Source organism: Lampetra fluviatilis, chromosome 51 (assembly GCF_964198595.1).
Source record: "Lampetra fluviatilis chromosome 51, kcLamFluv1.1, whole genome shotgun sequence".
Classification (NCBI taxonomy): domain Eukaryota; kingdom Metazoa; phylum Chordata; class Hyperoartia; order Petromyzontiformes; family Petromyzontidae; genus Lampetra; species Lampetra fluviatilis.
The window spans coordinates 709,501-737,409 of NC_136325.1; the positions used below are offsets into that span (position 1 = coordinate 709,501).

The window sequence follows — 27,909 nt, forward strand, 5'->3', positions numbered from 1 at the left end:
TGGTGCGGTGGGGGAGCGGTGGCAAGGTGATGCGGTGGGGGAGCTGTGGCACGGTGGTGCGGTGGGGGAGCTGTGGTACGGTGGTGCGGTGGGGGAGCGGTGGCACGGTGGTGCGGTGGGGGAGCTGTGGCACGGTGGCGCGGTGGGGGAGCTGTGGCACGGTGGCGCGGTGGGGAAGCTGTGGCACGGTGGCGCGGTGGGGGAGTGGTGGCACGGTAGTGCGGTGGGGGAGCGGTGGCACGGTTGTGCGGTGGGGGAGCTGTGGCACGGTGGTGCGGTGGGGGAGCGGTGGCACGGTGGTGCGGTGGGGGAGTGGTAGGACGGTGGTGCGGTGGGGGAGCTGTGGCACGGTGGTGCGGTGGGGGAGCGGTGGCACAGTGGTGCGGTGGGGGAGTGGTAGCACGGTGGTGTGGTGGCGGAGCTGTGACACGGTGGTGTGGTGGTGGAGTTGTGGCATGGTGGTGTGGTGGGGGAGCGGTGGCACGGTGGTGTGGTGGCGGAGTTGTGGCATGGTGGTGTGGTGGGGGAGCGGTGGCACGGTGGTGCGGTGGGGGAGCTGTGGCACGGTGGTGTGGTGGGGGAGCGGTGGCACGGTGGTGCGGTGGGGGAGCGGTGGCACGGTGGTGCGGTGTGGGTGTTGTGGCACGGTGGTGCGGTGGGGGAGCGGTGGCACGGTGGTGCGGTGTGGGAGTTGTGGCACGGTGGTATGGTGGGGGAGCGGTGGCACGTAGTTTTATAGTTTAGTTTATATCCGAACCCGACTGGGCTCCTGCAGCTGAACCAGGTCACGCAACGTTTGTTTGTCCCGGTGTCGCCGCTCTGGTTTCTGTTTGCTTTCCACGTGGCACTTGGCTCTGGCGTTGTTGCTATTGATGACCCGTCCTGGATGCCTGTCCAATTCTCTCCTTTTTGAACAAAAGACAGCTTGAAATGTAACCGGTGGAGTGAATCATGCTCATATTTACTAGCTATTTTATTTTACCAGGTAAGGCCCGCTGAGCTGCTATATAGCACACGTGTGCATACACGTGTACAAAGACAGTTCCCCCGTATAGCCTTAACAGACTGTTGGGGCAAGTGCTCTTCGCGAGCACCTATGAAGGCCGGCACGGCACACGATGGGGTGGGTGGCCAGCACCACGACCAGCCGCCTTTGTCTCCCCAGTGGCGATGTTCATACACCACACTAGGTACTTATTTGAGGCTGAGTCGACCTAGAGGAGGCCCAGGACCGGTTCAGATAATCGTTACTAGTGTTGACGATTCTCTCAGCTCGCTATTTTCGTAGCGCAGTGCGCTAACCGCGACACTACCTCTCCATGTGTGTGCACACGTGGGTGGGTTGTGTACACGTGGGTGTGTGTGGAAGTGGCTTATCATCATCATGTGACATTTGTCGCAGCCAAATATTCTGAACGGGTTGATGTTGATTCTAAATGTGGAGGGAAAAACCGGAGGGCCCTGAGAAAAATCCATAGGGAGAGAGACGCTGTGTGTGTGTGTGTACGAATTATGTCACTAGTTATTTGCGTGTTGCGTTGCTCCGAGTTCAAATCCCACTCACGGGCAACATCAGGAGCTAACAGCACTTTCCCCAACAGTCTGTTAAGGCTAATCGGGGGATCTTTGTTTTTGTGTGTAATTGTGGGGAGCGGTGGTGTAGTGGTTCGCGTGCTGCCCTGTGAACCCGGCGACCCGAGTTTGATTCTCGCTCACACCTGGGACGAATATCTGAGCCAGTCCTGGGCCTCCCCAAGGTCTATTCAACCTCAAATGAGTATCTGGTGCGGTGTTTAAATATCGCCACTGGGGAGACAAAGGCGGCCGGGGGTGCTGCTGTCCACCCACCCTCTCGTGGGCTGTGCCGGCCTTCATATAGGTGCTGCTTGCTTACAGCACTTTCCCCAACAGTCGGTTACAGGCTACACGGGGGATCTTTGTCTGCGTGTCGTCTGTGTGTAATTGTAATGGTTATTGATGGAGCGGTGCCGATGAGCGATCGTGGTGGTGGGGGGGTGCAGCGTCCAGAGCGTTCACGACAGAGGGCAGGTTGGGAGGAGGGTGACGTCACTGACAAACGTGAAGCAGACCGATGATTTAATGCAGCCTCCCTCGTCCCCCCTCCTCCTACCTCTTCCCCCCTCCTCCTACCTCTTCCCCCCTCCTCCTACCTCCTCCGCCCACGATCCACCTCCCCCCCTCTCCATCGCCTGACATGTGCGTGCGCGCTCGTCTCTCGCTCAGCGCGCCTCTCCCCTCGGCCCCCTCCTCGTCTGCCTGGGCATCCTCTGCCACACGCCCGGGCCCGCTCGCCCCCCACTTCCCCCACGCACGGGCCCTGGCGCACTCATAAAGGATGAGAGGAGGAGAGAGGCTAAAGGGTGGGGGGAGCTGGGGGGTGGAGGTATGGGCTGAGCGCCCAACCCCTCCCTGCCCCATTGTGTGGTAGCAGCAGGAGGAGGGGGGTGATATTTAAACAGCCAGCATGTCTGCGTCTGTCCCGCCCGTTCACTCAGCTTCTGTTCGCTTCGCCACAGCCACGGCGCTGGCATTAGGCAGGAAGGCAGCGTTTCAGAGCCCTAGAGGAGCTCTAGAGGAGCCCTAGATGAGCCCCGGAGGAGCTCTAGAGGAGCTCTGGACGAGCTCTGGACGAGCTCTAGAGGAGCTCTAGAGAAGCCCTAGAGGAGCCCTAGAGGAGCACTAGATGAGCCCTAGAGGAGCTCTAGATGAGCCCTGGAGGAGCTCTAGAGGAGCTCTAGAGGAGCTCTGGGCGAGCTCTAGAGGAGCTCTAGAGAAGCCCTAGAGGAGCCCTAGAGGAGCCCTAGAGGAGCACTAGATGAGCCCTGGAGGAGCTCTGGACAATCTCTAGAGGGGCTCTAGATGAGCCCTGGAGGAGCTCTGGACGAGCTCTAGAGGAGCTCTAGAGGAATCCTGGAGGAGCCCTAGAGGAGCCCTAGAGGAGCACTAGATGAGCCCTGGAGAAGCTCTGGACGAGCTCTAGAGGAGCCCTGGAGGAGCCCTAGAGGAGCCCTAGAGGAGCACTAGATGAGCCCTAGAGGAGCTCTAGATGAGCCCTGGAGGAGCTCTAGAGGAGCTCTAGAGGAGCTCTAGAGGAGCTCTGGACGAGCTCTAGAGGAGCTCTAGAGAAGCCCTAGAGGAGCCCTAGAGGAGCACTAGATGAGCCCTGGAGGAGCTCTGGACAATCTCTAGAGGAGCTCTAGATGAGCCCTGGAGGAGCTCTGGACGAGCTCTAGAGGAGCTCTAGAGGAATCCTGGAGGAGCCCTAGAGGAGTCCTAGAGGAGCACTAGATGAGCCCTGGAGAAGCTCTGGACGAGCTCTAGAGGAGCCCTGGAGGAGCCCTAGAGGAGCCCTAGAGGAGCCCTGGAGGAGCTCTGGACGAGCTCTAGAGGAGCCCTAGAGGAGCCCTAGAGAAGCCCTGGAGGAGCTCTGGACGAGCTCTAGAGGAGCCCTAGAGGAGCACTAGATGAGCCCTGGAGGAGCCCTGGAGGAGCCCTGGAGGAGCTCTAGAGGAGCTCTAGAGAAGCTGTAGGGGAGCCCTGGAGAAGCCCTGGATGCAACGCAAAACGTGCGACCGCTATGAACACTCGTCCATACGTTTTTGCTGACTCGCTCACGAGAGAAAGGAAGAGTGAGCGAGAGAGAGAAGAGAGACTTGACTGGAATTATCGGTGATGGTGATGATGATGCATGCTCCGTCATCACGACGACGATGAAGGCGGCGATGGTTGGACAGGCAGAATCGGCCATCGTGATGGGACCAGGCTCGCCCATGCACGCCGATCGGGGAGCTTTGCGCCGTGGCTTCGCCGGGGCTGGGACGGGAGCCGGGGGCGAGCGAGCGGTGGATACGCGGGGGGGGCACGCGGGACACGTGTGACCGCTTTACACGCGGAGGAGCCAGTCCGGTGTCAGGCTCAGCGAGCTACCGGGTCGGCAAGCGAGCGTGCCAGCAGTGGGGTGGACGACGCGGGCCGCCCAGAATCCTGCCGACCCATGGAGACGGCGGGTGGCAGTGAGCGGGTGGTGAGTCTGCGTTGAGTCAGCGCTAGGTAAGTAAGACGGGGGGAGGGAGTTTGTAAGTGAATGAGTGAACGAGCGAGTGACTGAACGAGCGAGTGACTGAACGAGCGAGTGACTGAACAAGCGAGTGACTGAACGAGCGAGTGACTGAACGAGCGAGTGAATGAGTGAACGAGCGATTGAATGAGCGAGTGACTGAGCGAGTGAGCTAGTGAATTAGTGAATAAGCGAACGAGCGAGTGAGCGAGGGAATGAGTGAATGAGCGAGTGGGCGAGTGAGCTAGTGAACGAATGAGCTAGTGCCATACCCACTACTCCCATGCTGCTCCCTCGCCGCTCCCTCGCTGTTCTCCGGCCACTCCCAGGCTGCTCGCCCGCCCCTGGCCCGCCGCGTTGCCCCTGTTGGCAGCCGGGGTCACAGGGTCGCAAGGTCGTGTCGATAGATTTTGTTGTTGTCCGAGGGTGGAGCCGAGCGGCCTCGAGGTCAGAGGTGCGGAGCCGGCACCGTCTGAGACTCATATACTCGCATAGAGACCCATAGACTCACATAGAGACTCATAGACTCGCATAGAGACCCATATACTCACATAGAGACCTATAGACTCGCATAGATACTCATATACTCGCATAGAGACGCATATACTCGCATAGAGACCCATAGACTCGCATAGAGACCCATAGACTCAGATATAGACCCATAGACTCATATAAACCAATAGACTTGCATAGAGTCTTAGACATACATAGACAATCATAGATTTACATAATGATCCATACACTCACAAACAGATCTATAGACTGAGTTGTAGTTACACCGCGGTCTCTAGCGATTTGATGGTCTCATCCCAGTCACCAGTGACAGCACAAATTAAGTGCATCGCATTACGTGAGGTTCTCCACTTAATTATATAGAGGCTACACGAGGGTTTTGCGTGTGTGTGTGTGGTTATGCACTGCGCTATGAACCTGGTGACCCGAGTTCGATTCTCTAGGAACGATTATTTGAACTGGTCCTGGGCCTCCCCTAGGTCGACTCAGCCTCAAATTGAGTACCTGGTATGGTGTGTAAAAACATCGCCACTGGAGAGACAAAGGCAGACGGGCATGGTTTTCGCCACCCACCACCCCGTGTGTTGTGCCAGTATTTATAGGTTTCTTCGCGAACAGCACTTGCCCCAACAGTCTGGTAAGGCTACACTGGGGATCTTTGTCTTTGTAGTGCATGTTTGTGCCAGCTTGGAGTGTGTGTGCATGTGTGGCGTGTGTGTGCATGTGTGGCGTGTGTGTGCATGTGTGGCGTGTGTGCATGTGTGCATATGTGCGTGTGTGCATGTGTGCATATGTGTGTGTGTGTGTGCGCATGTGAGAACGTATGTGTGAGAACGTATGTGTGTGGACACTCGTTGCGGAGGAGAGGCTTCCACTCTTCTGTCGGGAATTTTGTGGAACACAGGAGGTCCACTGGACCGGTTCTGGCTCCAGTCATCATAAGGGGTGGACAGTACTCCACTTGGGAGAGGAAACTACTAAACAGCAGGGAGTGGCACTTCTTTTGAACAAGCATGAGGGGGGTGTGGGAGCGTGGCGGTGAGGTATAAGAAGCTGTGAGTCCCATGCTACTGTGGGCTGGCCTCTCCATAAACAAGAGGCGAGAAGTAGTGGTCGTGGTTACTTATGTCCACGCTGAAGATGAATATCAGTGGATGGATGCAGACAAGGCTGATGAGTCAGACGCCTTCAATAACCTCCTGTCCCGGGTGCTAGCTAAAGTGGCCCCTAGGGATAGAGTCATCCTGTTAGGTGACTTTAATGCCCAAGTGGATCATGATGCAGACACCTGGGTTGGAGTGTTCGGAAGGCATGGGCAAGATCAGCTCAATAACAACGGTAGGAGGCTGTAAGACGTATGTGCAGCCCATGGGCTTGTAATTATGAACACGCTGTTCTGGCATTAGTTCATCTACACATCATGGATGCACGCCGGGTCCAAGAAAGAACATCTCCTGGACTATATAGTGACGGACAGCAGATGCGTGCCCATGTCCTTAACATGAGGACCTACCATGGAACTGATCTGCCCACTGACCATCGACAAGCCATCTGTAAGATACGCCTGCCATTCTTCCACTCCGGTGGTAGGTATCCATCTAGGATCCCATTCAAGCCCACAGTGGCCTGGGCTCAGCTATCTGAGGATAGTTGCTAGCAGGAATTTCAACATCGCCTGCAGCTGAGGTTAGCATCATGCCCCCCTCCTTCTGATGCTGAGAGGAAATGGGTGAGGTTCAGAACTGTCACTCATGCAGCAGGAATGGCTGCATTGGGTATGTGGTCCAGACCTCCCCAGAGACCCTGGCTGAAGGAGGTGTTCTGGCTGGTTGACAGAAAACGACAGGCCTACTACCATCGTCTACAACACCCAACATCGGAGAATGAGGAGGCTTACCGCAGCCTTCGCTCGGACATTCGGAGAGCCGTGCGGTGCTGCAAGGATGAGTAGTGGGCGTGGGCTGCTGAGATGGAATCTGCCTCAGTAGCCGTCAATCACAAATTACTATTTAATTCTATAAAAAATAACTTGCAGCACCTCACCTATCACCATCCTTAAGGGAAAAAATAGTAATCCGATATCTGACCCCCAGGAGTAGGTCTGCAGGTTTGCAGAGGACAACATCATGTGGCAAGGTGGAGATGACCATTAACGGGCACAACATGGGCTGGAGAAGAGATGGACTGATGTGGTACGAGAGGATGTGGAGCTAAGTGGACTTGCCGACGACTGGTATTAGCGGTGTCAAGAGGAGGCTCATGAAGGGTGCTACTGGACAGTTGGAGGCAGTCGCCTTCCAGCAACAATGGAGGGCAGAGGGGCGATGATCACAGCAACGAGTGGAGTGCCGGGCGGCTAAAATGCAGCAAGTTGGCACAGTACAGCTGGTGCATCTACCAGTTATCTCAGTCAGCCAATCCATAGCACTTGCTGGATCTGTCCCGAGACCTCTGAGAGCGAGCCTACGATACTTCACGTGGCCTCAAAGTGCACCTGGCCTGGCACAGATGCTGTGGCGACGTTACCGTCACTTAGTGGTGAATGGCGGGTATTGGTATTATTTGTATTTGGGTGTCATGGTGTGTGTGCGCGTACGTGCGTGTGTGTGTGTATGCTTGCATGTGCGTGTGCATGCGTGTGCGTCCGTTTGCACGCATGTGCGTGCGTGTGCACGCGCTCTTGCCTGTGCGCTAATACAGCTGTAGTGTTCTTCACGGAGGCATGCACTGGAGTCGCAGGCAACACGAACGGGTCAGTCAGCCGACGTGCTGCCTGACCCACGATGCCGAGTGAAGACGTAGTACCCAGGGTTAATTTCACATATGAGCCCCGATCACTGTCGGGGCTTCCCCTTTATCCCGTTCAGCACGGCCTCGCCCCGCCCTCGGCCCCGCCCCGTTCTAGATTTTGCCAGAAGGCTCCCGGCTCGTATCAGGTACCCCTCGGGTCCCTTTTCGGGTCCCCTTGCTACCCCGTGCCGGTCACGTGCCCTCTCCGGTTAACACCGGGCAGCACATCCGCACCTGTTCACCTTCAACCCTCACCAGAACCATTCCCCATGTTCCGCTTCCATGGCAACCCATGTCTGGTGATAGAGAGCGACGTGCATCACCAGCAGGTGGCGCCATCCACCATAATGACTTAACTCGGTCACCACACTAACAGCATAATGATACCATCAACGTTACTACACATCTACCAATAATAATTTACATTTATTTGTGAGGCGCCGTTTGTCACTGGCCACTCGGCGTCTCGGGACCTCCCATTTTGAGGCCTGCCGTTGTTCGGCAGCAGCACAGCAGTCGGCGACGCCGCGCTTCGTGACCTCCGGCGAGCCGAGATTCGTATACCTCCCCCGGTCCACGGGCAACGTCGGTGGCCAATGCCCTGAGCCGGTCCAGGCCCTCCGTCAGGCTGACTCCATCCACTCACTTCTTGCATACCACCACAGTCAGCTTCAGGGGCTCCATGCCGAGGTCGACTGCTGCAGCTGCTGCAGCTGCTGCTTCTGTAGCTGCTGTAGCTGCTGTTGTTGTAGCTATTGGCCAAGTACAGTGCAAAATATGTTTTCAACATGCATATATAGAGTGAAGGAGCAGAGACCACAGTGTGTTCATTCTGCAGTCCAGAGATGATTGGATTGCTTGGCCACAAACGCACCACAGTGGTTTGTTTTTAATACATTTCTGTGTGTCTTTCTGTATCTCTATGTGTCTCTGTATCTCAGTGAGTCGGAATGGGATTATATTTGTCTCTATGTGTCTCTATATTTCTATGGGTCTCTGTATGTGAGTCACGATGGGATTGTATTTATCTGTGTGCCTCTGTACCTCTATGGGTCTTTGTGTATCTCTACGAGTCGCTATGGGATTGTATGTGTCTGTGTATCTCTGAGTCGCTATATGATTGTATGTGTCTCTGTGTATCTGGATGTATCTCTATGAATCTATGTATCTCTATGGGTTTGCTACTTGTGTAGGGGTGTTAGAGAGAGAGCCGTTATGCATGGCAGCTTATGGGAAGCAAACACAGTGGGTGGGGCTACGTGAGTGCATGGGGGGGGGTGCTCTCAACGACGTCCGCACCAGGCAGCCCGGGGCCCCACCCCTCAGCGGGGGTTGAGTATAAAGGGGGATGTGTCAGAGGGCTCGGGGCAGAATGTTAAAGCTAAACCAGTGAAGACCGAAGATCGTCTAGCTAGAGCCCTGGACTCCCCTGGGACGCCGCCCTTGTCAGGGCCGCGCAGGACCGAGCCAGCGGCGTGGTCCCGAGAACCAGAGCTAGTGCTCTGGGACTCCAGGTACCGTAGCCCGACTTACCAGTGTCGGGCCAGACAGCCTCCCCTAGCCCGTTAGTGGAGGACTAGGAGGTAGGTGAGAGATAGCTAGCAGTGTATTCCCAGCTAGCCGGGTGAGGGGGCCGATACCCCCTCCAGTATTGTATGTCCGCGGTTGTGACAACTGTTGCGGAATAAATACGTGTGCCTCAACCCCGGGTGTCCAAGAGTCCTCAACGGTATTACATCTGGTGTCAGAAGTAAAAATCTATGAACATGGACACGCGCCGGTCAGCTCGGGTCAGGATACCGGGGGCGGAGGACACCGCTGCAGTCGGAGAGCCCGGGACGGGTGAAGAGAGCATGGAGCGGTCGGGGCCAGATACGGCTACGCCGCAGCAACAGGAGGGTGGAGAGGTGTCGGCAGAGGGGCTGAGGCAGGCGCACGCCAAGCTGATGGAGCTGCTGCACGCCGCTGCCAGCATGCTGGACCACATCACTCAGCTGGGGGCTGCTGGACCGCCACGGGGTGACGAAAGCCGACGACCACAGCGCCTTCCCGCCATTTCGGCGGAACACCAATTTGAAAATCCCGCCATTACCGCAGCTGCAGTTGAGGGCGTGGCCGGCCTGAGCATCGCGTCCAACAGCGGGCATACAGTACCTGCCGCGTCATCGGCAACAGACGGGACGTCACCACGGGTGCGACCGGCGATGCCATCGGTCGTGCGCGCCGAAGCAGAGCCGGGTGAGGGGGATGAGGAAGGGCGACCTTCTGCGGCAGCCGCTGCGCTACATCAGCGACTGCCTCCACTCAAAGAATTTGTGGGCGAGGAAGGCGACTGGGGCGGCTTCCAGCGGCGCTTCCTCGCTCACCAGGAGATGGCGAAGTGGACGGACGCCGAGGCTCTCCGCGCGCTGCCAGCACTCCTCGACACCGACGCCCTCGCCACTTTAACATCGGCACCGAAGGAGAGGCGCTCTACGCTGCAGACGGCGATGCAGGTGCTGGCTGCAGTTTACGGTTCGCCGTCAGACTGTCGCCAACTCTTCTACGATCGCCAGCGGGGGGCAAAGGAGTCGCCTCTGGCGTACCGCACAAGCCTCCTGGCACTGGCAAAGGCGGCCTTTCCACGGATGGACAACGAAGGTGTCGACGCCATGGTTACAGAGAAGATACTCCTGCTGGCGGACGACTTGGAGATCGTCATCGTCGCACAGGACGACGCAGAAATGTGCTCCCTCCAAGCAGCACGACTCCTCCACGCAAACCTGCTCACGCAACGACGCAAGGCCAGCAAGGCGGCGAGCGGGCGTACCGTGGCCGCAGCCACCCTCCCGGCGGAGGAGATCTGCGCCATCGACCATCAACGGCGGCAGGGAGCGGGAGTACGGGCGGACCGGGGCGGCTCGAGCCATCCCGATAATCCATCATCGTCACCAGCGCTCCCGCGCTGCTACAACTGCGGCATCCGGGGCCATGTCGCCTCGGGGTGCCGCTCTCCTCGGCAGCGCTGGACGACACATCGACGGGACGCCGGCCCTCTTCCCAAGCTCCATCATCATAACCCGGCGAGTCGCGGCACCTCACATGTTTGGCCCACGCACACACCCGCCACACACTCATACACCGCACCGATTGGGGGGCCAATATCGCGCACCATCGCACCAACACGCACCGCTCTGGGTACTCAGATTGAACCCAGCCAGTGATCCGTGTTGGCCCATCGTGTTGTAGCCGCGTCGTCGGGGTGGTCGGCCATTGTGGGACACATCGACGGGGTCGAGGTGCGCATCCTGGTCGATACGGGAGCATCGGGGACCATTATTTTGGAGTTAATTTACAATATTCTCCCTGCCCAGAGCCGTCCTTTGATGCCTGTTAACGTGCCATTCTTTGCTGCTAACGGGGGCTCACTTGGCATCATCAGACAGATTCGAGCCCTAATTTGTATCGGGGATATTAAATTGTCTGGGCCGATTTTTGTTTCCTCCTCGCTGGCGGTTCCGTGCCTGCTGGGGACGGACTTCCTGGCCACAATGCCGATTAGGATATTAATCGACCAGGAATGCATTGAGCTCCCGTCGGGCCGACGCATGGCGTTTCTGCCATCCCCCGGTACGAGTCGGACGGCGTTCGCAACGGTGCCGGCGTTTGTAGATAGAACGGTGCGCGTTCCTCCGGGGGCACAAATGTTGGTTCCTTTGAAACTTCGGCGGCCCTTCGCTAAGAGCATTGGGGCCCAAGGGGTTCTGCTGGGGCCATCTAGGGCTGGGGTTAGTGGACCTCATTTACTTCCGGCCCAGACCATAGTAAGAGGGGACGGAGACCCCTTCATCGCGGTCCTCAATGTGGGCTCGCAGACGGTGGTGGTCCCACAGGGGACCGTGCTTGCTCACCCGACGCCGGTGCCCTGTGAGGAACCCGTCGTGAATCATGTGAGTGCTGTCCCTGCACCGCGACCACATTCGGACAGCGATGAAGGGTGGCTCGAGGCGCTTTGTGCGGGATCGACGGACCTGTCAAATTCAGAGCGTCAACAGCTTAAAACGCTACTGCGGGAATTTTCCGACGCTTTCAGTCGGGACAAATACGATTTGGGTTGCACTCATCTGCTGCGTCACCATATTGATACGGGTGACAGCGCGCCAATACGCCAGAATCCGTTTCGGTTAAGTCCCGCCGAAAAGGACCATGTCAAATCGGCTATTGATGACATGTTAGCCGCCGACATCATTTCTCCTTCCACCAGCCCTTGGGGAGCGCTGATCGTCCTGGTTAAAAAGCAGGACGGCTCGTTGCGGTTTTGCGTTGATTTTCGGCGCCTTAACAAAATTTCGGTTGCCGACGCATACCCGCTCCCACGGATGGACGAATCGCTGGACGCCTTGGCGGGAGCGCGATTCTTCTCCACATTGGATTTACTTTCGGGATTCTGGCAGCTTCCTCTGGACGATGATTCAAAGCCTAAAACTGCTTTCAGTACACCGCACGGCCTGTTCCAATTCAACCGGTTGCCGATGGGACTCCACTCAGCGCCGGCAACTTTCCAGCGTTTGATGGAATTGGTTTTGGCTGGATTGCAATGGGATTCGTGCCTGATTTATTTGGATGACGTTATCGTCTTTAGTAAAACTTTTGACGAACATCTCCAGAGGTTGCGGGCGGTTTTCCTAAAGATGCGGGCTGCTAATTTGAAATTCAAACCCCAAAAATGTCATCTGTTACACGATTCGGTGCGTTATTTGGGACACATCGTGGGGCGCTCAGGTATTGCTACCGATCCCGCCAAAACGCAGTGCGTCAGCTCCTGGCCGACTCCCACCTCGGTGGGAGAGGTCAGGAGTTTTATTGGCTTCGCGTCATATTACCGACGTTTCGTCGCAGATTTTGCGACGATTGCGAAACCCCTACATGCTTTAACATCAAAAGGGGTTCGGTTCCACTGGGGTCAGGAGGAGGAGGCTGCTTTCTGCTCCCTTCGGGACGCCCTGGTAAAAGCTCCTCCCTTGAGTTACCCCAATTTTTCTAAGCCTTTTTTGCTCGACACCGATGCGAGCAACACAGGTATTGGGGGCGTGCTTTCCCAGGTGGTTGACGGCGTGGAACGGGTGGTTGCGTACGGCAGTCGGGTGTTGTCTCCGGCGGAGCAAAGATATTGTGTCACCCGTCGGGAACTGTTGGCAATTGTCTATTTCATCCAACAGTATCGCCCATATCTGTACGGTCGGCATTTCACCGTCCGCACAGATCATGCGGCACTGCAGTACGCCCTGCGAGTTCAACAGCCATCGGGACAATTGTCCCGATGGTTGGAGATCCTCCAGGATTTTGAAACCACCTAGGATTTTGAAACCACCTACCGTAAGGGCGTTCGCCACACAAATGCTGACGCTCTGTCGCGCATGCCAACCACCTCCGAATGTGCATACCTCCTGGGGTCGGGACGTTGCAGGCCAGCAGGGGACATACCGGTTCCGGTCCTGGCGGCCGCCGGCCACGACGAAACATTGGTTCCAAATTCAATCGCACAACAGGGAAATGATTCCCTGTTGGGGATGCCCGTCAATGAATGGGGGCGCCTCCAGATGGAGGATACCTCTCTCCTCGGGTTGCGCCGTCGCGTCGGCTGTGCTGGGCAGGGCAGGGGTGATGCCGACGCATGGGAATTGGTGCATGGTCTGCTGATGCACTGGGACGGAAAATCCCATCGACATCGGCTGGTGGTCCCTTCGGGGTTGCGGGGCAAGGCGGTGTGGGCCGCACATGAGCGCCTCCTACACCTGGGGACCCAAAAGACCCTCGCCTTACTCCAACTCGATTATTTTTGGCCAGGCATGACGAAGGATGTCGGGGATTTACTGGGGTCATGCCCTCGGTGCGCGCAACGAAAACCGCCAGCACGTGTGTCTAACCCACCCTTGCAGTCAATCAAAGTGTCCAGAGTTAACAAACTCGTCGCGCTGGATATTTTGGGCCCATTCCCCGCCACACCCAGGGGCAATAGATATTTGTTAACTGGTGTGGAGTATTTTACACGCTGGCCTATGGCCTGGCCCTTTGCCAACCAGTTGGCAGCAGCCATCGTGGAGGCCTTTGTTCAGGGTTATGTCCTGGACAAAGGTGCTCCGGAGCGGCTGCTGACCGACCAGGGCAAAAAATTTTCCGGTAAATTGCTCAAAGAAGTCTGTGAGCTCCTGGGCACGAAGAAAATTCGTACCTCCCCGTATCACCCGCAGACTGACGGGATGGTCGAGCGTCTGCATCGGACCATCGCGTCAATGTTGTCACAGCAGGTGTCGGACTCACAGACCGATTGGGACTTGCAAATTCAAGGGGTATTGGCGGCGTACCGGATGGCCCCCCACGCGGCTACGGGATTTTCACCCTTCTACCTCATGTACGGCCGCGAACCTGACCCGCCTGTTCATGCCCAGCTGCAGATCCCCGTGCCTCAGGGAAAAACTAAATTGGCTGACCATGTAAAATGTAATTTGGCCAAATTGACAGAGGCACGGGATGCTGCCATGCAAAACTCTGACCTCCGTCAGAAAGCGAATGAGCGGCTCAGACTGGGTCGGGCGCACATGCTGCAGTGGAAGCCGGGGGACGAGGCATGACTGCACTGTCCCCAGATGCCACTCGCAACCTCCTCTAAGCTGGTGCGGCCGTGGCGGGGCCCTGTGGAGGTGGTCGAGGTTTTGCGACCGCAGTGCGTGCGCATCAAATGGGGGAAGCGGCGGTGGTTCGTCCACCCCTCTAGATTAAAACCCTTCGTTGCGGTACACATCCCCACTTCACACACGCGTGGCCAAACATGTGGGGGGTCGAACGACTCACTGGGTCCGTCTCCGTCGCACTCACCTAATGCCTTGCCGGCTGTCCCACCTCCAGGTGCATCAGGAATGACGGGCTCACACCCGATCACCCCTCCTGGGGATGCCAAGGGTCACGCGGCGTCGGATGAGGACTCACTCCGAGACGGACAGTTGCCACCTGACGGTCCACCACCCGGGGTTACCCCATGTGAGGGGCCCGCTGCACGGACACGCGCTAAAATGCGCAGACTGTTGTGAGGCCGGAAGATGTGTACATAGGTTGTGTTCATTGCGTGTTGTGTGTGTGGTGGGTTCCCTGCAAATTGTGTATAGACTGTTTTTACGGAATTCGTATTTAATCGGGGGTGCGTCGGGTTGTTTTCTCTTCTTGCTGTTGCGTTCTTGTTGTGTTGTTCTTGTTATTGTTGAAAAATAGTGAGGCACACGCGCGGTCAGGGGGTAAATGCGCTTTTATTGTCGTTTTTTTTGTATGTTGGCAGCCGGGACGGCTGCAAGCTATGCGGGGGGGGGGGGGTGATGTAGGGGTGTTAGAGAGAGAGCCGTTATGCATGGCAGCTTATGGGAAACAAACACAGTGGGCGGGGCTACGTGAGTGCACGGGGGGGGTGCTCTCAACGACGTCCGCACCAGGCAGCCCGGGGCCCCACCCCTCAGCGGGGGTTGAGTATAAAGGGGGATGTGTCAGAGGGCTCGGGGCAGAATGTTAAAGCTAAACCAGTGAAGACCGAAGATCGTCTAGCTAGAGCCCTGGACTCCCCTGGGACGCCGCCCTTGTCAGGGCCGCGCAGGACCGAGCCAGCAGCGTGGTCCCGAGAACCAGAGCTAGTGCTCTGGGACTCCAGGTACCGTAGCCCGACTTACCAGTGTCGGGCCAGACAGCCTCCCCTAGCCCGTTAGTGGAGGACTAGGAGGTAGGTCAGAGATAGCTAGCAGTGTATTCCCAGCTAGCCGGTGTGAGGGGGCCGATACCCCCTCCAGTATTGTATGTCCGCGGTTGTGACAACTGTTGCGGAATAAATACGTGTGCCTCAACCCCGGGTGTCCAAGAGTCCTCAACGGTATTACACTTGGTTACTCATTTGTGTTGCATGGCCACAATTGCACGACTGGCTTATGTCGTTTATTTTCCACGTATGAATGAGTTTGTGTGTATGTACATTGAAATTCTTTCGGCAACGTATGTAGCCAACTGCACTCACCGGAGGCACGGGGGAAGGACAACAAACCACACACAACGACCATTTATAAAGAGATGAGATGTGCGCATCGGCCTGCTGATGTTCTGATGCGGTTGATGGGTGCGCCACCACCACCAGTGTCTTAGAGGACGAACGTCATACCCAGGAGGCGTGATGCTTGGGTTTCCAGTGAGGTTCTTATTCTAGACGACTCAACCTTAAAGGGCGCCGCTGTGGCTGTGAGATGTTAACAACCTCGCCTGGTATACAGGAGGTCGTGGGTTCGATCCCGACCCTTACGATGCCTGCTGTATATTTGGAGTTTGCGTGTTTTCTCAGTGGTCGCGTGGATTTTTCTCTGGGTCCTCCGGTTTTTCCTTCCACATTTAGAATCATGCATTTACAGTATTTGGCTGCTGCTCAAAATGTCTACGTGATAAGCCACTTGATAGCCAGGTCGCTTCTAAAAATCTCAGTGTGCTTCACCTGGTAACATAAAATAGTTTAGTTCAACCCGTAATGGAGTTTATTTGGGTTAGATCGCGTAAATATGAATGTGTCGCTAAACCCGCCACCACCTGACACGGCCAATTTAGTAAGGTTTATCACGTAAACAAAAACGTGCCAAATAGTTACTAGCACAGCACGCAGTTTTAAATGAGTACCTGGTGCGCTGCTGTGAATGTGAATAAATCATCGCCACTGGGGAGACAAAGATGGCCGGGCGTGGTGCTGACCACCCACCTCCTCGTGCACCGTGCTGGCCTTCACAGTTTCTGCTCGCTAATGGCACTTACCCCGATGGCGGGTGAAGGCTTCACGGTGAGGGACCTTTGTCTGTGTGTGTGCGAGCAGGTACGCCGAGCTGACGGCACTGGTGTGGAGTGCACGGAGACCCGGGCAGCGAGACGCTGACGCGTGCCAGGCAGTGCTACAGGTGGCAAAGCTTCAGGGCTGGCAGGTATGGGGGCACACTGACGCACACCCTGACGCACACCCTGACGCACACCCTGACGCACACCCTGACGCACACCCTGACGCACACCCTGACGCACACCCTGACGCACACCCTGACGCACACCCTGACGCACACCCTGACGCACTGCCAGAAACTCAACCAGACACACACCCAGACACACACCCAGACACACACCTAGACATTCTCACACCAAGATACACACCCAGACACACACCCAGACACACACCCAGACACACCCAGATACACACACACAACAACAACCGACATTCGCCACTAAGTGGCAGTGACGTCACCACGACGCTTGTGCCAGGCTATGTGCACCTTGAGGTCACATGTGTCGAACGTCTGCTGGCAAGAGGCTACGGGGCAGACCCAGGTGCCACGGGTCGACTGACTGAAATTACTGAGATGACTGGCTGATGCACCACCTGTGCCCCCTACTGTGCCAACTTGCTGTGCTTTAGCCACCCGGCGCTCTGCTCGTTGTTGTAAGCGTCATTCCTCCGCCCTCTGTTGTTGTTGGAGGGCAACTGCCTCCAACTGCCCAGTAGTGTCCTTCACGAGCCTCCTCCACAGAGGCCGATCTTGACACCACTGATACCAGTCATCGGCAAGTCCACTCAGCTCTACATCCTCCTGTACCACATCACTCCATCTCTTCTCTAGCCCGTGCCGCGCCCATTTAGCCCCCTCGATCCGGCCGAACAAAAGCTCTTTTGGCATGCGGGCTACATGACACAGCCAATGCAGCCTTGCCTGCCGGAGGAGCTCATGAGGATTTGTGAGCTCCTCACACAATCCAGCCTGGTTAAACCCAGGATTGATCGTAGGCAGGCTAGCCTAAATGTTTCTAACCGGCGGAGATGTTCCATTTAAGGGGGTCCACGTTTCGCAAGCGTAGAGAAGGGAGGGAATGACTGTGGCCGAGAAGACCCGAAGCTTCGTGCGGAGTGACAGACCAGGTAGCTTCCACACAGTGTTACGCAACCGATGAAAAGATTATTCCACTCGACTGATTCAGAGTGAGACCTCTGCTGGTAAACCGGAGCCGGTCATGAGCACACTGCCCAGGTATAGGAAACTCTCCACTCTCTCCACAACTGCCCCATCACCGATTGGGAGTTGTGGGGGTGGAGTGCCCGATGGTACAAAATACCCAGGCAGGTGCTTAGTTTTGGTGGGGCTGATGGTACACTCCAGTTTCAGCAGCAGGGCCTCCAACTCCTCCTCTGAGTGAGCCGCAATTACCAGGTCGTCGGCATACATAACGTGGTTGACCAATAGGGAGCCATTCCTTGACCGCACCCGGGCATCGATCAGCCTCCCATTGTATCTGTACCAGATGGAAATTCCTCTGGTACAGCTACTGAAGGCTTCAAGAACTACGTGGTCGAAATAGATGTTAAATAATGTTTGAGCCAGAGGACATCCCTGTCGCACCCCAAGGTGTACAGGGAATGGCTCTGACTCCCGGCCACGTAGTTTTACCCGGGCCTGCTCACCATCATGAAGGTCCTTAATGAGTGTGAGCAGAGGGTCAGGGACTCCGAAAGCACAAAGAACAACCAAGAGCCCAGGTCTACTGATGGTATCATAGGCCTTGACCAGGTAAATAAAGCAGATATGTAGGTCGTGTTGGACTTCTCTACACCTCTGCTGTAGCAGCCGGACAGAAAATCTGGCATCTGTGCCGGACCGCCCTTTCCTGAAACCGCATTCGGGCTCCCCAAGCCTCTCCTCAGTGTGCCTAGCAAGGCGATGTTGAATAATCCTTGCCAGGACCTTTCCCGGCACACTGAGGAGTGAGATGCCCCTGTAGTTGTTACAGTCTGTGCGGTCCCCCTTCTTAAAGGGGGGGACCACCAGGGCATCCTTCCAACCCTGCTGAACCCATCCAGTAGCCCTGTTGTTCTGATGTCATGTAGGACAGCCTGCGTACAAACGCCACCCTCGCTCAGCATGTTGCTCGGGAGATCATATCTGCCTGGTGCCTTTCTTCGTCTCAGACTCTGGATTGCCTTCAGTACTTCCTCAACGGATGGCACCTCAGCCAGCCACTCACAGGGGGTGACTTCCTCCTCCCACTTTGTCCCATTATGTTTTCCAGACTGAGGGATTCCTCCTCCCTCAGGACCTCACAGAAATGCTCAGCAAATCTGCAAACCTGTTCCTGGGGGTCGTAGATTGGACCACCATTCTTTCCCCTAATGATGGTGTGGCGCTGCAGGTTACTTTTTTGATGGAGTTAAATAGGGATTTGTGATCGCGGGCAATTGAGGTAGACTCCATCTCCTCAGCAACCCACGACCACCACCCAACCTTGCAGTGCCTCACGGCTCTCCGAACTTCCGAGTGAAGGCTGCAGTAAGCCTCCTCATTCTCTGACGTGGGATGCTGTAGATTATTAGAGTGGGCTTGTCGCTTTTTCTAAACCATCATGAGCACCTCCTCTGTCAGCCAGGGTGTCTGGGGAGGTCTGGACCGCGTACCCAAAGCAGCCATTGCAGCTGCATGAGTCACAGTCCTAAACCTCGCCCATTTACCCTCAACATCAGGAGGAGTGGGAGACGATGCCAACCCCAGCCGCAAGCGATGATTAAATTCTCGCTTGCAACTTCCATTAGCTAGCTGAGACCAGGCCACCTTCGGTTAGAATGGGATCCTGGGTGTACACCCACCACCGGAGTGGAAGAATGGCAGGCGCATCTTACAGATGACAAGTCGATGGTCAGAGGGCAGATCACCTCCACGGTAGGTCCTGGTGTCAAGGACATGGGCTCGCATCTGCTGGTCCGTCACTACGTAGTCTAGCAGATGTTCTTTCTTGGACCCGGCATGCATCTGTAGGGTTGTCAGGGGAAGGATTCCCACCAATAGGGGGGTTAGTGGGAGGGGTGATCGAGGAGATATAAGGAGAGAACGGGCGGGAAGAGGGGGCCTTTGGCGGGAACGATATTGGGACAGCTGGGGACAGGTGTGGATGGAAGAAAAGGATTAAAGGACGAGACCCCTGCAATCTTGTGTCGGCTTTCCTTTATATCTGGTGGCAGCGGTGGGATTACAATGGCTACAAAGAAGAATCCCCGCGGAAAAGAGCCAAGGGAATAGGAAGCAGGGGCCGGGGATCCTTCCCATCCCGGGCAACAAGGGGGCCTGCTATCAGAAGCAGCAGCAGGGGGCCAGGATCGCCTGGAGGACCCCATGGAGGACCGCATGGCCCGCGTGGAGAGGGCACTCCAGGAGCTACTGCAGAGGCTCCCTATGGGGGGCCCGCCAGCACCGGGACCTCCACCCCCACGCGTACTACGGGAGGAGAGGCCACGGGACCCGGAGGCCGACCAGCCAGCCAGGCAGGAGCCGCAACCAACCTCGTCACGCCAGCCGCCGCCGCTCCCGCCAAAACCCCGAGGGCTAAACACCCAACACGGAGAGCAGGTGGCAGGACGGCCGCGTCGGCTCGGGCTCGTCGACAAGTTCGTGGCTGAGGAAGAAGATTGGGAGGGGTTGTCCGCCGATTCGAGGCTGCCTTCCACGCTCTCGAGTGGACAGACAAAGAGGCACTATGAGCGCTGCCATCCGTTCTGGGCGAAGAAGCACTCTCCTCTTACACCTCCCTTCCCTCGCACAGCAAGTCCATGCTACAGGCAGCCTATGAGGCTTTGGGGGAGATCTATTTCCCTGCGGAAGGAGCCTTTAAACGATTCCAGGATCGCCAGCGAGGGGCTAAGGAATCCCCTTTAGCCTACAGGGGTGCGCTGCTCGTGTTGGCGAGGAGATCTTTCCCACGCCTGGCTGAAGAAGCGCTCGAGGACCTCGTGGTCGAGCACCTCATCGCCTACGCTTGCCGCGCCGGCGTTGTAATGCCCGTGGTGACGCTGGAGGAACGCACCTCGCTGTGGGCTGCCCGGACCATCCAAGCCCACGAGCAGGTCATGGGCCGGGCGCCACCCGTGGGACGGGTGGCTGGCACGGCGGGGGGGAACAGCCGAGCCGTTGCCGCGGCGCTACTGGGTCCAGCGACACCAACCGCCGAACCTGCACCGTCGCCACAGGCTGCCTGGGGGGCAGCTGGGAACGGACCCCCGACGTCTGAGCCAGAGCCATCACTGCGGGAGGTGTACGCGGCGATCCAGGGACTGGCGGAGCAGAGGGACAAGGGGCGCGACCAGCCGCCGCGTCGCTGGCAGCTGCCTCTACAACATCGCGCTGAGCCCCCCCGACAGAACGCCCCGTGGGTCTGCCACCGTTGTGGTCGAGAGGGGCATGTGGCGAGGGGGTGCCGCACGGAGCTGGAGGCCGCCAACGTCACCTGGAACCCGCCGGGGCCGATCGCCGACAGGATCCAGGCGAGTGACGCCGTCCCGCCCGTCCTCTCGGTCGGGCCGAGCAATTACAATTCCGACGCCGCGAACTCACCTGGAGTCTCCTCGGGGTGGGCGCCGGCGGAGTCGTTTCCCGGTCCCCACTGTCCTGGTCGGGGGAAGGGGATCGCGCCGGGGATAGCGCCGGGGCCTGTGATCGTGTCCCGACCAGAAGTGGCGTCGCGACCCGGAGTGGCGTCGTGAACGGACGTGACGTTGCATCCGGAAGTGACGTCGCGGCCGAAAGTGGTGTCGCGGATCGCGCCGGGAATTGCGCCGGGGCCGTGGACCGCACCGGGGATCGCGCCGAGGCCGGGGACCGTGTCGGGGATCGCGCCGAGGCCGGGGACCGCACCGGGAGTCGCGCCGAGGCCGGGAGGGACGTCGCGGGCGGAGGTGACGTCGCGGGCGGAGGTGACGTCGCGGGCGGAGGTGACGTCGCGGGCGGAGGTGACGTCGCGGGCGGACGTGACCTCGCGGGCGGAGGTGACGTCGCGGGCGGAAGCGACGTCGCGGCCGGGGGTGGCGTCGCGGCCGGCAATGACGTCGATGCCGGGCGTGGCATCGCGGGCGGGCGTGACGTCGCGGGCGGGCGTGGTTTCGCGGGCGGGCGTGGTTTCGCGGGCGGGCGTGATGTCGCGGGCGGGCGTGGTTTCGCGGGCGGGCGTGACGTTGCGGGTGGGCGTGACGTCACCAGTTACCTGCAACGCCGGCGAGTTGCCAGGGGCAACGGCCCGTGTGCTGAGGCGGCACACAAAATTGACATTGCGCCCTGGAGCAGTTCCACGGCCCGCCTCACCACCGCTTTGCGGCGGAGCGAGACGGAACCAGGGGGACCACGCCCCCGTGACAAAGGAAAGGGAGGGGAGAAGGGAGGGGCTCACGGGAAGGCCCACCCCCCAGTCCCCACCGCCCCCTACAATGGGGGGGCCCCCCCCCCACACCACAAGGGGGCCCACCCTACATCACCAAGGGGGGGCAATTTGCACCACATAGAGAGCCCAGCCCGCAACCCAGGGGGAAGCCCACACTATGTAACAAAGGGCGCGCTCACCCTGCTGCGACGCACTCCAAAGGGAGGAACCCCATCTTCGGTCCATTCACATCCATCCCCCATCATCTCACCATGCACCACAGGATAACGAGACGCCGCCTGGTCAGTGGCCGGACTCAGCCACACAATGGAGGAAGCTGGCAAGGCGGGTGGTAGCGGCCACGTCAGGAACCTCGGTCCTGGTCGGTGAAATCGCGGGAGTGTCTTGGTGGATACGGGGGCATCAGCCACGATCATCTCGAGCACCATGCATGAGATGCTGCCGGATAAAATCCGACCTTTAGTCCCCGTCAAGACAACGTTCATTGCAGCAAATGGAGGCAGCATGGGCTTCCTGGGCCAGGTTGAAGCCCCGATACAGATTGGGCAGCTTTCGGTAGCAGGACCCATCCTTGTCTCCGCAACGTTGCCCGTACCCTGCCTGTTGGGGACGGACTTTCTGAGGTGGATGCCAATGAAAATCGATCTGGCCAATGGGCGGGTCGAAGTCCAGGGAACGCATCTCCATTTCCTAAAGGCGGAGGGGGCCAGCCGGGGTGTACCCTACGTGCAGGCTCTGGTCAGTAAGTCTGTCTCCATTCCCCCGGCAGCCCAGATGCTGATTCCGCTGCAATATCGGTCCCCCCTCGTGACAGCCCGACCAGACTCACCCATCCTGGTGTCTCCGGCGTCAGCTGCCATGGATCGCCATGCGCTGGTGGGAGCCGAAACTATTGTACAGAGGAACCAGCATCTGTTCATTCAGGTGCTGAACACCTCCGATAGAACAGCGACGGTGCAGGAGGGAACAGTTCTGGCCCACGTTAGTCCCTTGTCACTAGGCGCCCAAGGGACAGAGCCCGAGCTTGTAGGCAGCATCAGCCAGTCCGAGGACAGAGGGGCCGAATTGTGGATGGACCAGCTGGCGGGGCCTGAGCCGGGATTGCCGCCCGACCAGAAACAGTAGCTGCACTCGTTATTGCATGAGTTCTCGGACGTGTTCAGCCGGGGACCGTTCGACCTAGGGCGCACAAATTTGTCCCAGCACCACATTAACACGGGAGATGCCGCACCCCTGCGCCAAAACACATGTAGAATGAGCCCAATGGAAAAAGGGCACATTCAACAAGTGGTGCAGGAGATGCTGCGGGCCGACATAATTTCTCCATCCTCGAGTCCCTGGGGGGCACTGGTGGTCCTAGTCAAGAAGTCAGATGGGTCACTGAGATTCTGTGTGGACTTCCGACACCTCAATGCCGTCACGCTGGCCAACGCATATCCCCTACCACGTATTGACGACTCATTGGATGCACTGGCGGGAGCAAAATTTTTCAGTACGCTGGATTTATTGTCCGGGTTCTGGCAGGTCCAACTAGACGTGGACTCCCAGCCTAAAACAGCGTTCCGGACACCACAGGGCCTGTTCGAGTTCAACTGCCTGCCTATGGGCCTCCAGACTGCGCCGGCGACGTTCCAACGCATAATGGAGTTGGCCTTAGCAGGCCTCCAATGGGAAATGTGCCTCATCTACCTGGATGACGTCATTGTCTTCAGCCGATCATTCAAGGAACACATTGACCGATTACGTCAGGTATTCCTGCAGGTCCGGAACGCGAACTTGAAGCTCAAGCCGTCGAAGTGCCACCTTATGCGGTCGTCCGTACGCTACTTGGGCCACGTCGTCAGTGAGTCTGGAGTGGCTATAGACCCGGAAAAGACGGCCTGCGTGAGGGCCTGGGCTGTTCCCACAACGGTTCCAGAGGTACGCCGTTTCGTGGGTTTCGTTTCTTACTACCGCCGGTTTGTACCCAACTTCGCAACCATTGCCAAGCCCTTGGACGTGTTGACGGCGAAGAACCAGAGGTTTTATTGGGGCCCTCTGGAGGAAGAGGCATTCCAGCAGCTGCGCTCACGTCTGACAGATGCACCGCCATTGGCCTTTCCGGATTTTGGCCTCCCCTTTATCCTGGACACGGACGCCAGCGATGTGGGCATCGGCAGTGTTTTGTCGCAAGTCCAGCAGGGTCGGGAGGTGGTTATCGCCTACGGTAGTCGCGTGCTTTCATCAGCGGAGCAGCGCTACTGCGTCACACGTAGGGAACTCCTGGCAGTCGTTCACTTCGTGCAGCAATTCCCACCCTACCTGTATGGTCGCAAATTTACGGTCCGCACTGACCACGCGGCCTTGCAGTATTCGCTGCGCATCGACCAGCCTTTGGGCCAGATGGCCAGATGGATAGAGCGCCTGCAGGAGTACAGGTACCAAGTAGTGCATCGCAAAGGGACCAGACATGCCAACGCAGACGCATTGTCCCGACTGGCGCCCCAGGGCCCTTGTGCATGCACCACAGGCGGGGCACGCTGCAAGGAGGCGAGGCCGGAGGGGACAGTCATCGCTCCCGTACGCACGGCGGAGGACGCACAGGGTGAGGTCCAGCTGACTGACCACGACCTGGGGCTGACCTTGGACGATTGGCGATGGCTACAGCTGGAGGAAGCCCCACTGCGAATGCTACGTGCCTCAGCAGAGGCAGGGGGGGAGGAGTACATCGTATGGGAGGACCTCCTCATGCGATGGGACCCGACAGGGCGCCGACGATGCCTGGTAGTTTCGGAGTCGCTGCGTCAACAATTGGTTATGGACGTACACGGCCGCCAGCTGCTGCACCTGGCGGGGCAGAAGACACTGTACACATTACAGGGTCGGTACTTTTGGCCAGGTATGACCGCTGACGTGCATCGATGGGTCGCTACCTGCGTCGAATGTGCGCGGCGAAAGCCGCCACCCCGGGTAAGCCGGGCGCCCCTACAGCCCATCACGGTGACCAGGGTCAACGAATTGGTTGCGTTGGACATCCTGGGACCACTGCCGGTCACGCCACGGGGAAATAAATACCTGTTGGTCGGAGTCGAGTACTGCACGAGGTGGCCGATGGCGTGGGCTCTCCCGGACCAAACGGCACAGACCATCGCCGATGCCTTCGTGGGAGGCTATGTCCTTGATAAGGGGGCACCGGAACGGTTGCTCACGGATCAGGGCAGGAATTTCTCCTCACAGCTATTGAAGGATGTCTGCTCTATCCTGGGCACTAAAAAGGTCCGAACATCTCCGTATCATCCCCAGACCGATGAGATGGTAGAGCGGCTTAACCGCACCATAGCGGCCATGCTGTCCCAAGTGGTGGACGAAAACCATTCCAACTGGGACCTCCACATTCCATCGGTCTTAGCGGCGTACAGGGTAGCCCCGCACGCGGCGACGGGGTTCTCGCCGTTTTTCCTGATGTACGGACGGGATCCCGTTCCGCCTATTGAGGTGCAGCTGACGGACATTCCCGCAAGAGCTGACGCATGGCCGAAGGCACTAAAGACCTCCCTCATTTATTTGAGAGAGGCCCGCCAAGCAGCCGAGGCCGCATCGGCCACGAGCCAAGAGAGTAATGTACGGATACGGGAGAGGACAGTGACAGCCAAGCCCTTTGAAGTCGGGGACCATGCATGGCTACACTGTCCTCAGGTGCCGGTTGGCCTCTCACCAAAGCTGCACCGACCCTGGAAAGGGCCGGTCGAGGTCATTAAAGCACTCCGACCGCAGTGCGTCCAGGTCCAACTGGGTAAGCGACGATGGTTTGTACACCCCACCCGCCTTAAGCCATACATCTCTCCACCGTCATCTTCACCAACATCACTGCCAACATCATCATCATCCCTACCCAGGCCAAGGTCGCCGACCACCACGCGCCGACCGGCAGGGGGTTCGGTGCCCTGTGTTCCCTTGTCACCTACAGCACCCCATATGAGGCCTGACGGAGCGGCGGCACGAGCGGGGGCCGGAGAGACAGCGGCGCCAGGCAAGGCGACACCGGCACCACCGAACCAGGCACCACGACGAGAGGGCCTTCGAAGGAGGGGGCCGCCACGGTCATCTGCTGCCTGTGGATGTCCGGGCTGTTATGGGACGCTGGCTGGAGACCCGGGCAGGCCGCGCAATTGATTTTGTTGTGTTATATTGCATTGTATGGTTGTGGGGGGGTTAATGGCTGTCGTCACTGTCAGTGGTGGGAGGCATGGGCAGACTTAAATGGTCCATGGGGGAGGCAGAACCGAGGACGGTTATTTTTTCTCCGGGGGGGGGGGGGGGGTGATGTAGGGGTGTCAGGGGAAGGATTCCCACCAATAGGGGGGTTAGTGGGAGGGGTGATCGAGGAGATATAAGGAGAGAACGGGCGGGAAGAGGGGGCCTTTGGCGGGAACGATATTGGGACGGCTGGGGACAGGTGTGGATGGAAGAAAAGGATTAAAGGACGAGACCCCTGCAATCTTGTGTCGGCTCTCCTTTACACATCCATGATGTTGTGTGGATGCACCGATGTCGGAACAATGTGTGTCTCCTATTCGGGGCAGAAGACACACACATAGACACACACCCAGACACACCACCACTACTACTGTTGCTTCTGCTGCTGATGATGATCACGATGCACCACCACTACCACTGTTCTGCTGCTGCTGCTGCTGCTGCTGCTGATGATTATGGTGCACCACCACTACAATTGTTGCTGATGATGATGATCACGATGCACCACCACTACCACTGTTGTTGCTGCTGCTGCTGATGATGATGATGATGATCACGATGCACCACCACTACCATTGTTGCTGCTGCTGCTGGTGGTGCTGCTGCTGATGATGATGGTGTTGCAAGATGATGTTTCTGTGTTGAAAAGCCGTGCACCCTGCTGTTTCGGTTTACTTCCTGGCTATCCATACCAGGTGGCGCATTGGGGTATACGGAAGAAATGTGCCATTTTACACGTGTAAATTATTGTTATGTTGATGTTGCTGCTGTTAATCATGATGTTGTTGTTGCTGCTGTTGCTGCTAATGTTGCAGCTGATGCTGATGTTGCTGCTGATGATGTTGCTGATGATGTTTCTGATGATGTTTCTGCTTCCAGGTGGGAGTGTCGCGCGTGCTGCTCAAGTACTGGCAGGGCGACCACCTCGCTGCACTCTGCCTGCAGCTGAGACGCAAGATCGTCATCTGCCAGCAGGGTACACCACTCGCTCACTCACGCTCGCTCACTCACTCACTCATGCACACTCACTCACACACGCTCACTCATGCATGCACGCACGATCGCTCGCTCGCACACACACACACTCGCTCGCTAACTCACTCACTCAGGCACGCTCACTTGTGCTCACTCGCTCACGCACGTTCGTTCACTCCCTCGCGCACGCTCACTCACTCTTACGAATGCTCACTCACTCTCACGGATGCTCACCTACTCACTCATGCTCACTCACACACTCTCACGCATGCTCACCCATGCTCGCTCTCCCCCTTCCGCCCCTTGTTCTGGCAGCGGTGCGCCGATTTGTGCGCTGGCGGCGCTGCTGCCGCACAATGAGCGTGCACCGGCAGGAGGCGGTGGTGACACGCGAGTTTGTGACGGGCGTGGAGGACGCGTGCCTGCGTGTCTACGACATGCTCGTCATCCAGAACGCCTCAGACATCGCGCGTGAGAGTGACCGCCTGCGCTCCGAGACGCACCGCGCCTATCTGCGGGATAAGCTTCAGCGGTGGCGCCGCGAGGAGGAGACGCGGCAGCGGTGAGATGCGCCGCTCGCCCCCTCACTCACTCGCTCCGTCACTTGCTCAGTCACTCGCTCAGTGACTCGCTCTGCCACTCGCTCCATCACTCACACACTCCGTCACTCACTCCATCACTCACTCAGTCACTCGCTCAGTCACTTACTCAGGTGCTCGCTCCGTCACTCACTCGCTCCGTTACTCACTCTGTTCCTCACTTCGCCACTCGATCCATCACTCATTCACTCTGTCACTTGCTCCATCACTCACTCGGTCCCTCACTCACTTTGTCACTCACTCCGTTACTCGCTCGCTCTGTCACTCACTCACTCCGTCACTCACTCGCTCCATCATGCAATTCGTTACTCGCTCCATCACTCGCTCGTTCTGTCACTCACTCGCTCTGTCACTCGCTTCGTCACTCGCTTGCTCTGTCACTCACTCTGTCGCTCGCTCGCTCCGTCACTCACTCCATCACTCATGTGCTCAGTCACTCACTCATTTTGTAACTAACTCACTCACTCACTCCACCACTCGCTCGCTCTGTCACTC

At 57.8% G+C, this 27,909-nt stretch overlaps 1 protein-coding gene across 1 annotated transcript in view; it reads left to right on the plus strand.

Annotated features, from left to right (window-relative positions):
• Positions 1-27,909, plus strand: part of LOC144948847 (unconventional myosin-XVI-like) — a 181,095-nt gene that overhangs the window by 134,820 nt on the left and 18,366 nt on the right. Inside the window, exons 28-30 of the mRNA XM_078878499.1 lie at positions 16,245-16,350; positions 26,720-26,816; positions 27,131-27,377. Of these exons, the coding sequence (XP_078734625.1) occupies positions 16,245-16,350; positions 26,720-26,816; positions 27,131-27,377 (450 nt within the window). The remainder of the gene's footprint in view (positions 1-16,244; positions 16,351-26,719; positions 26,817-27,130; positions 27,378-27,909) is intronic.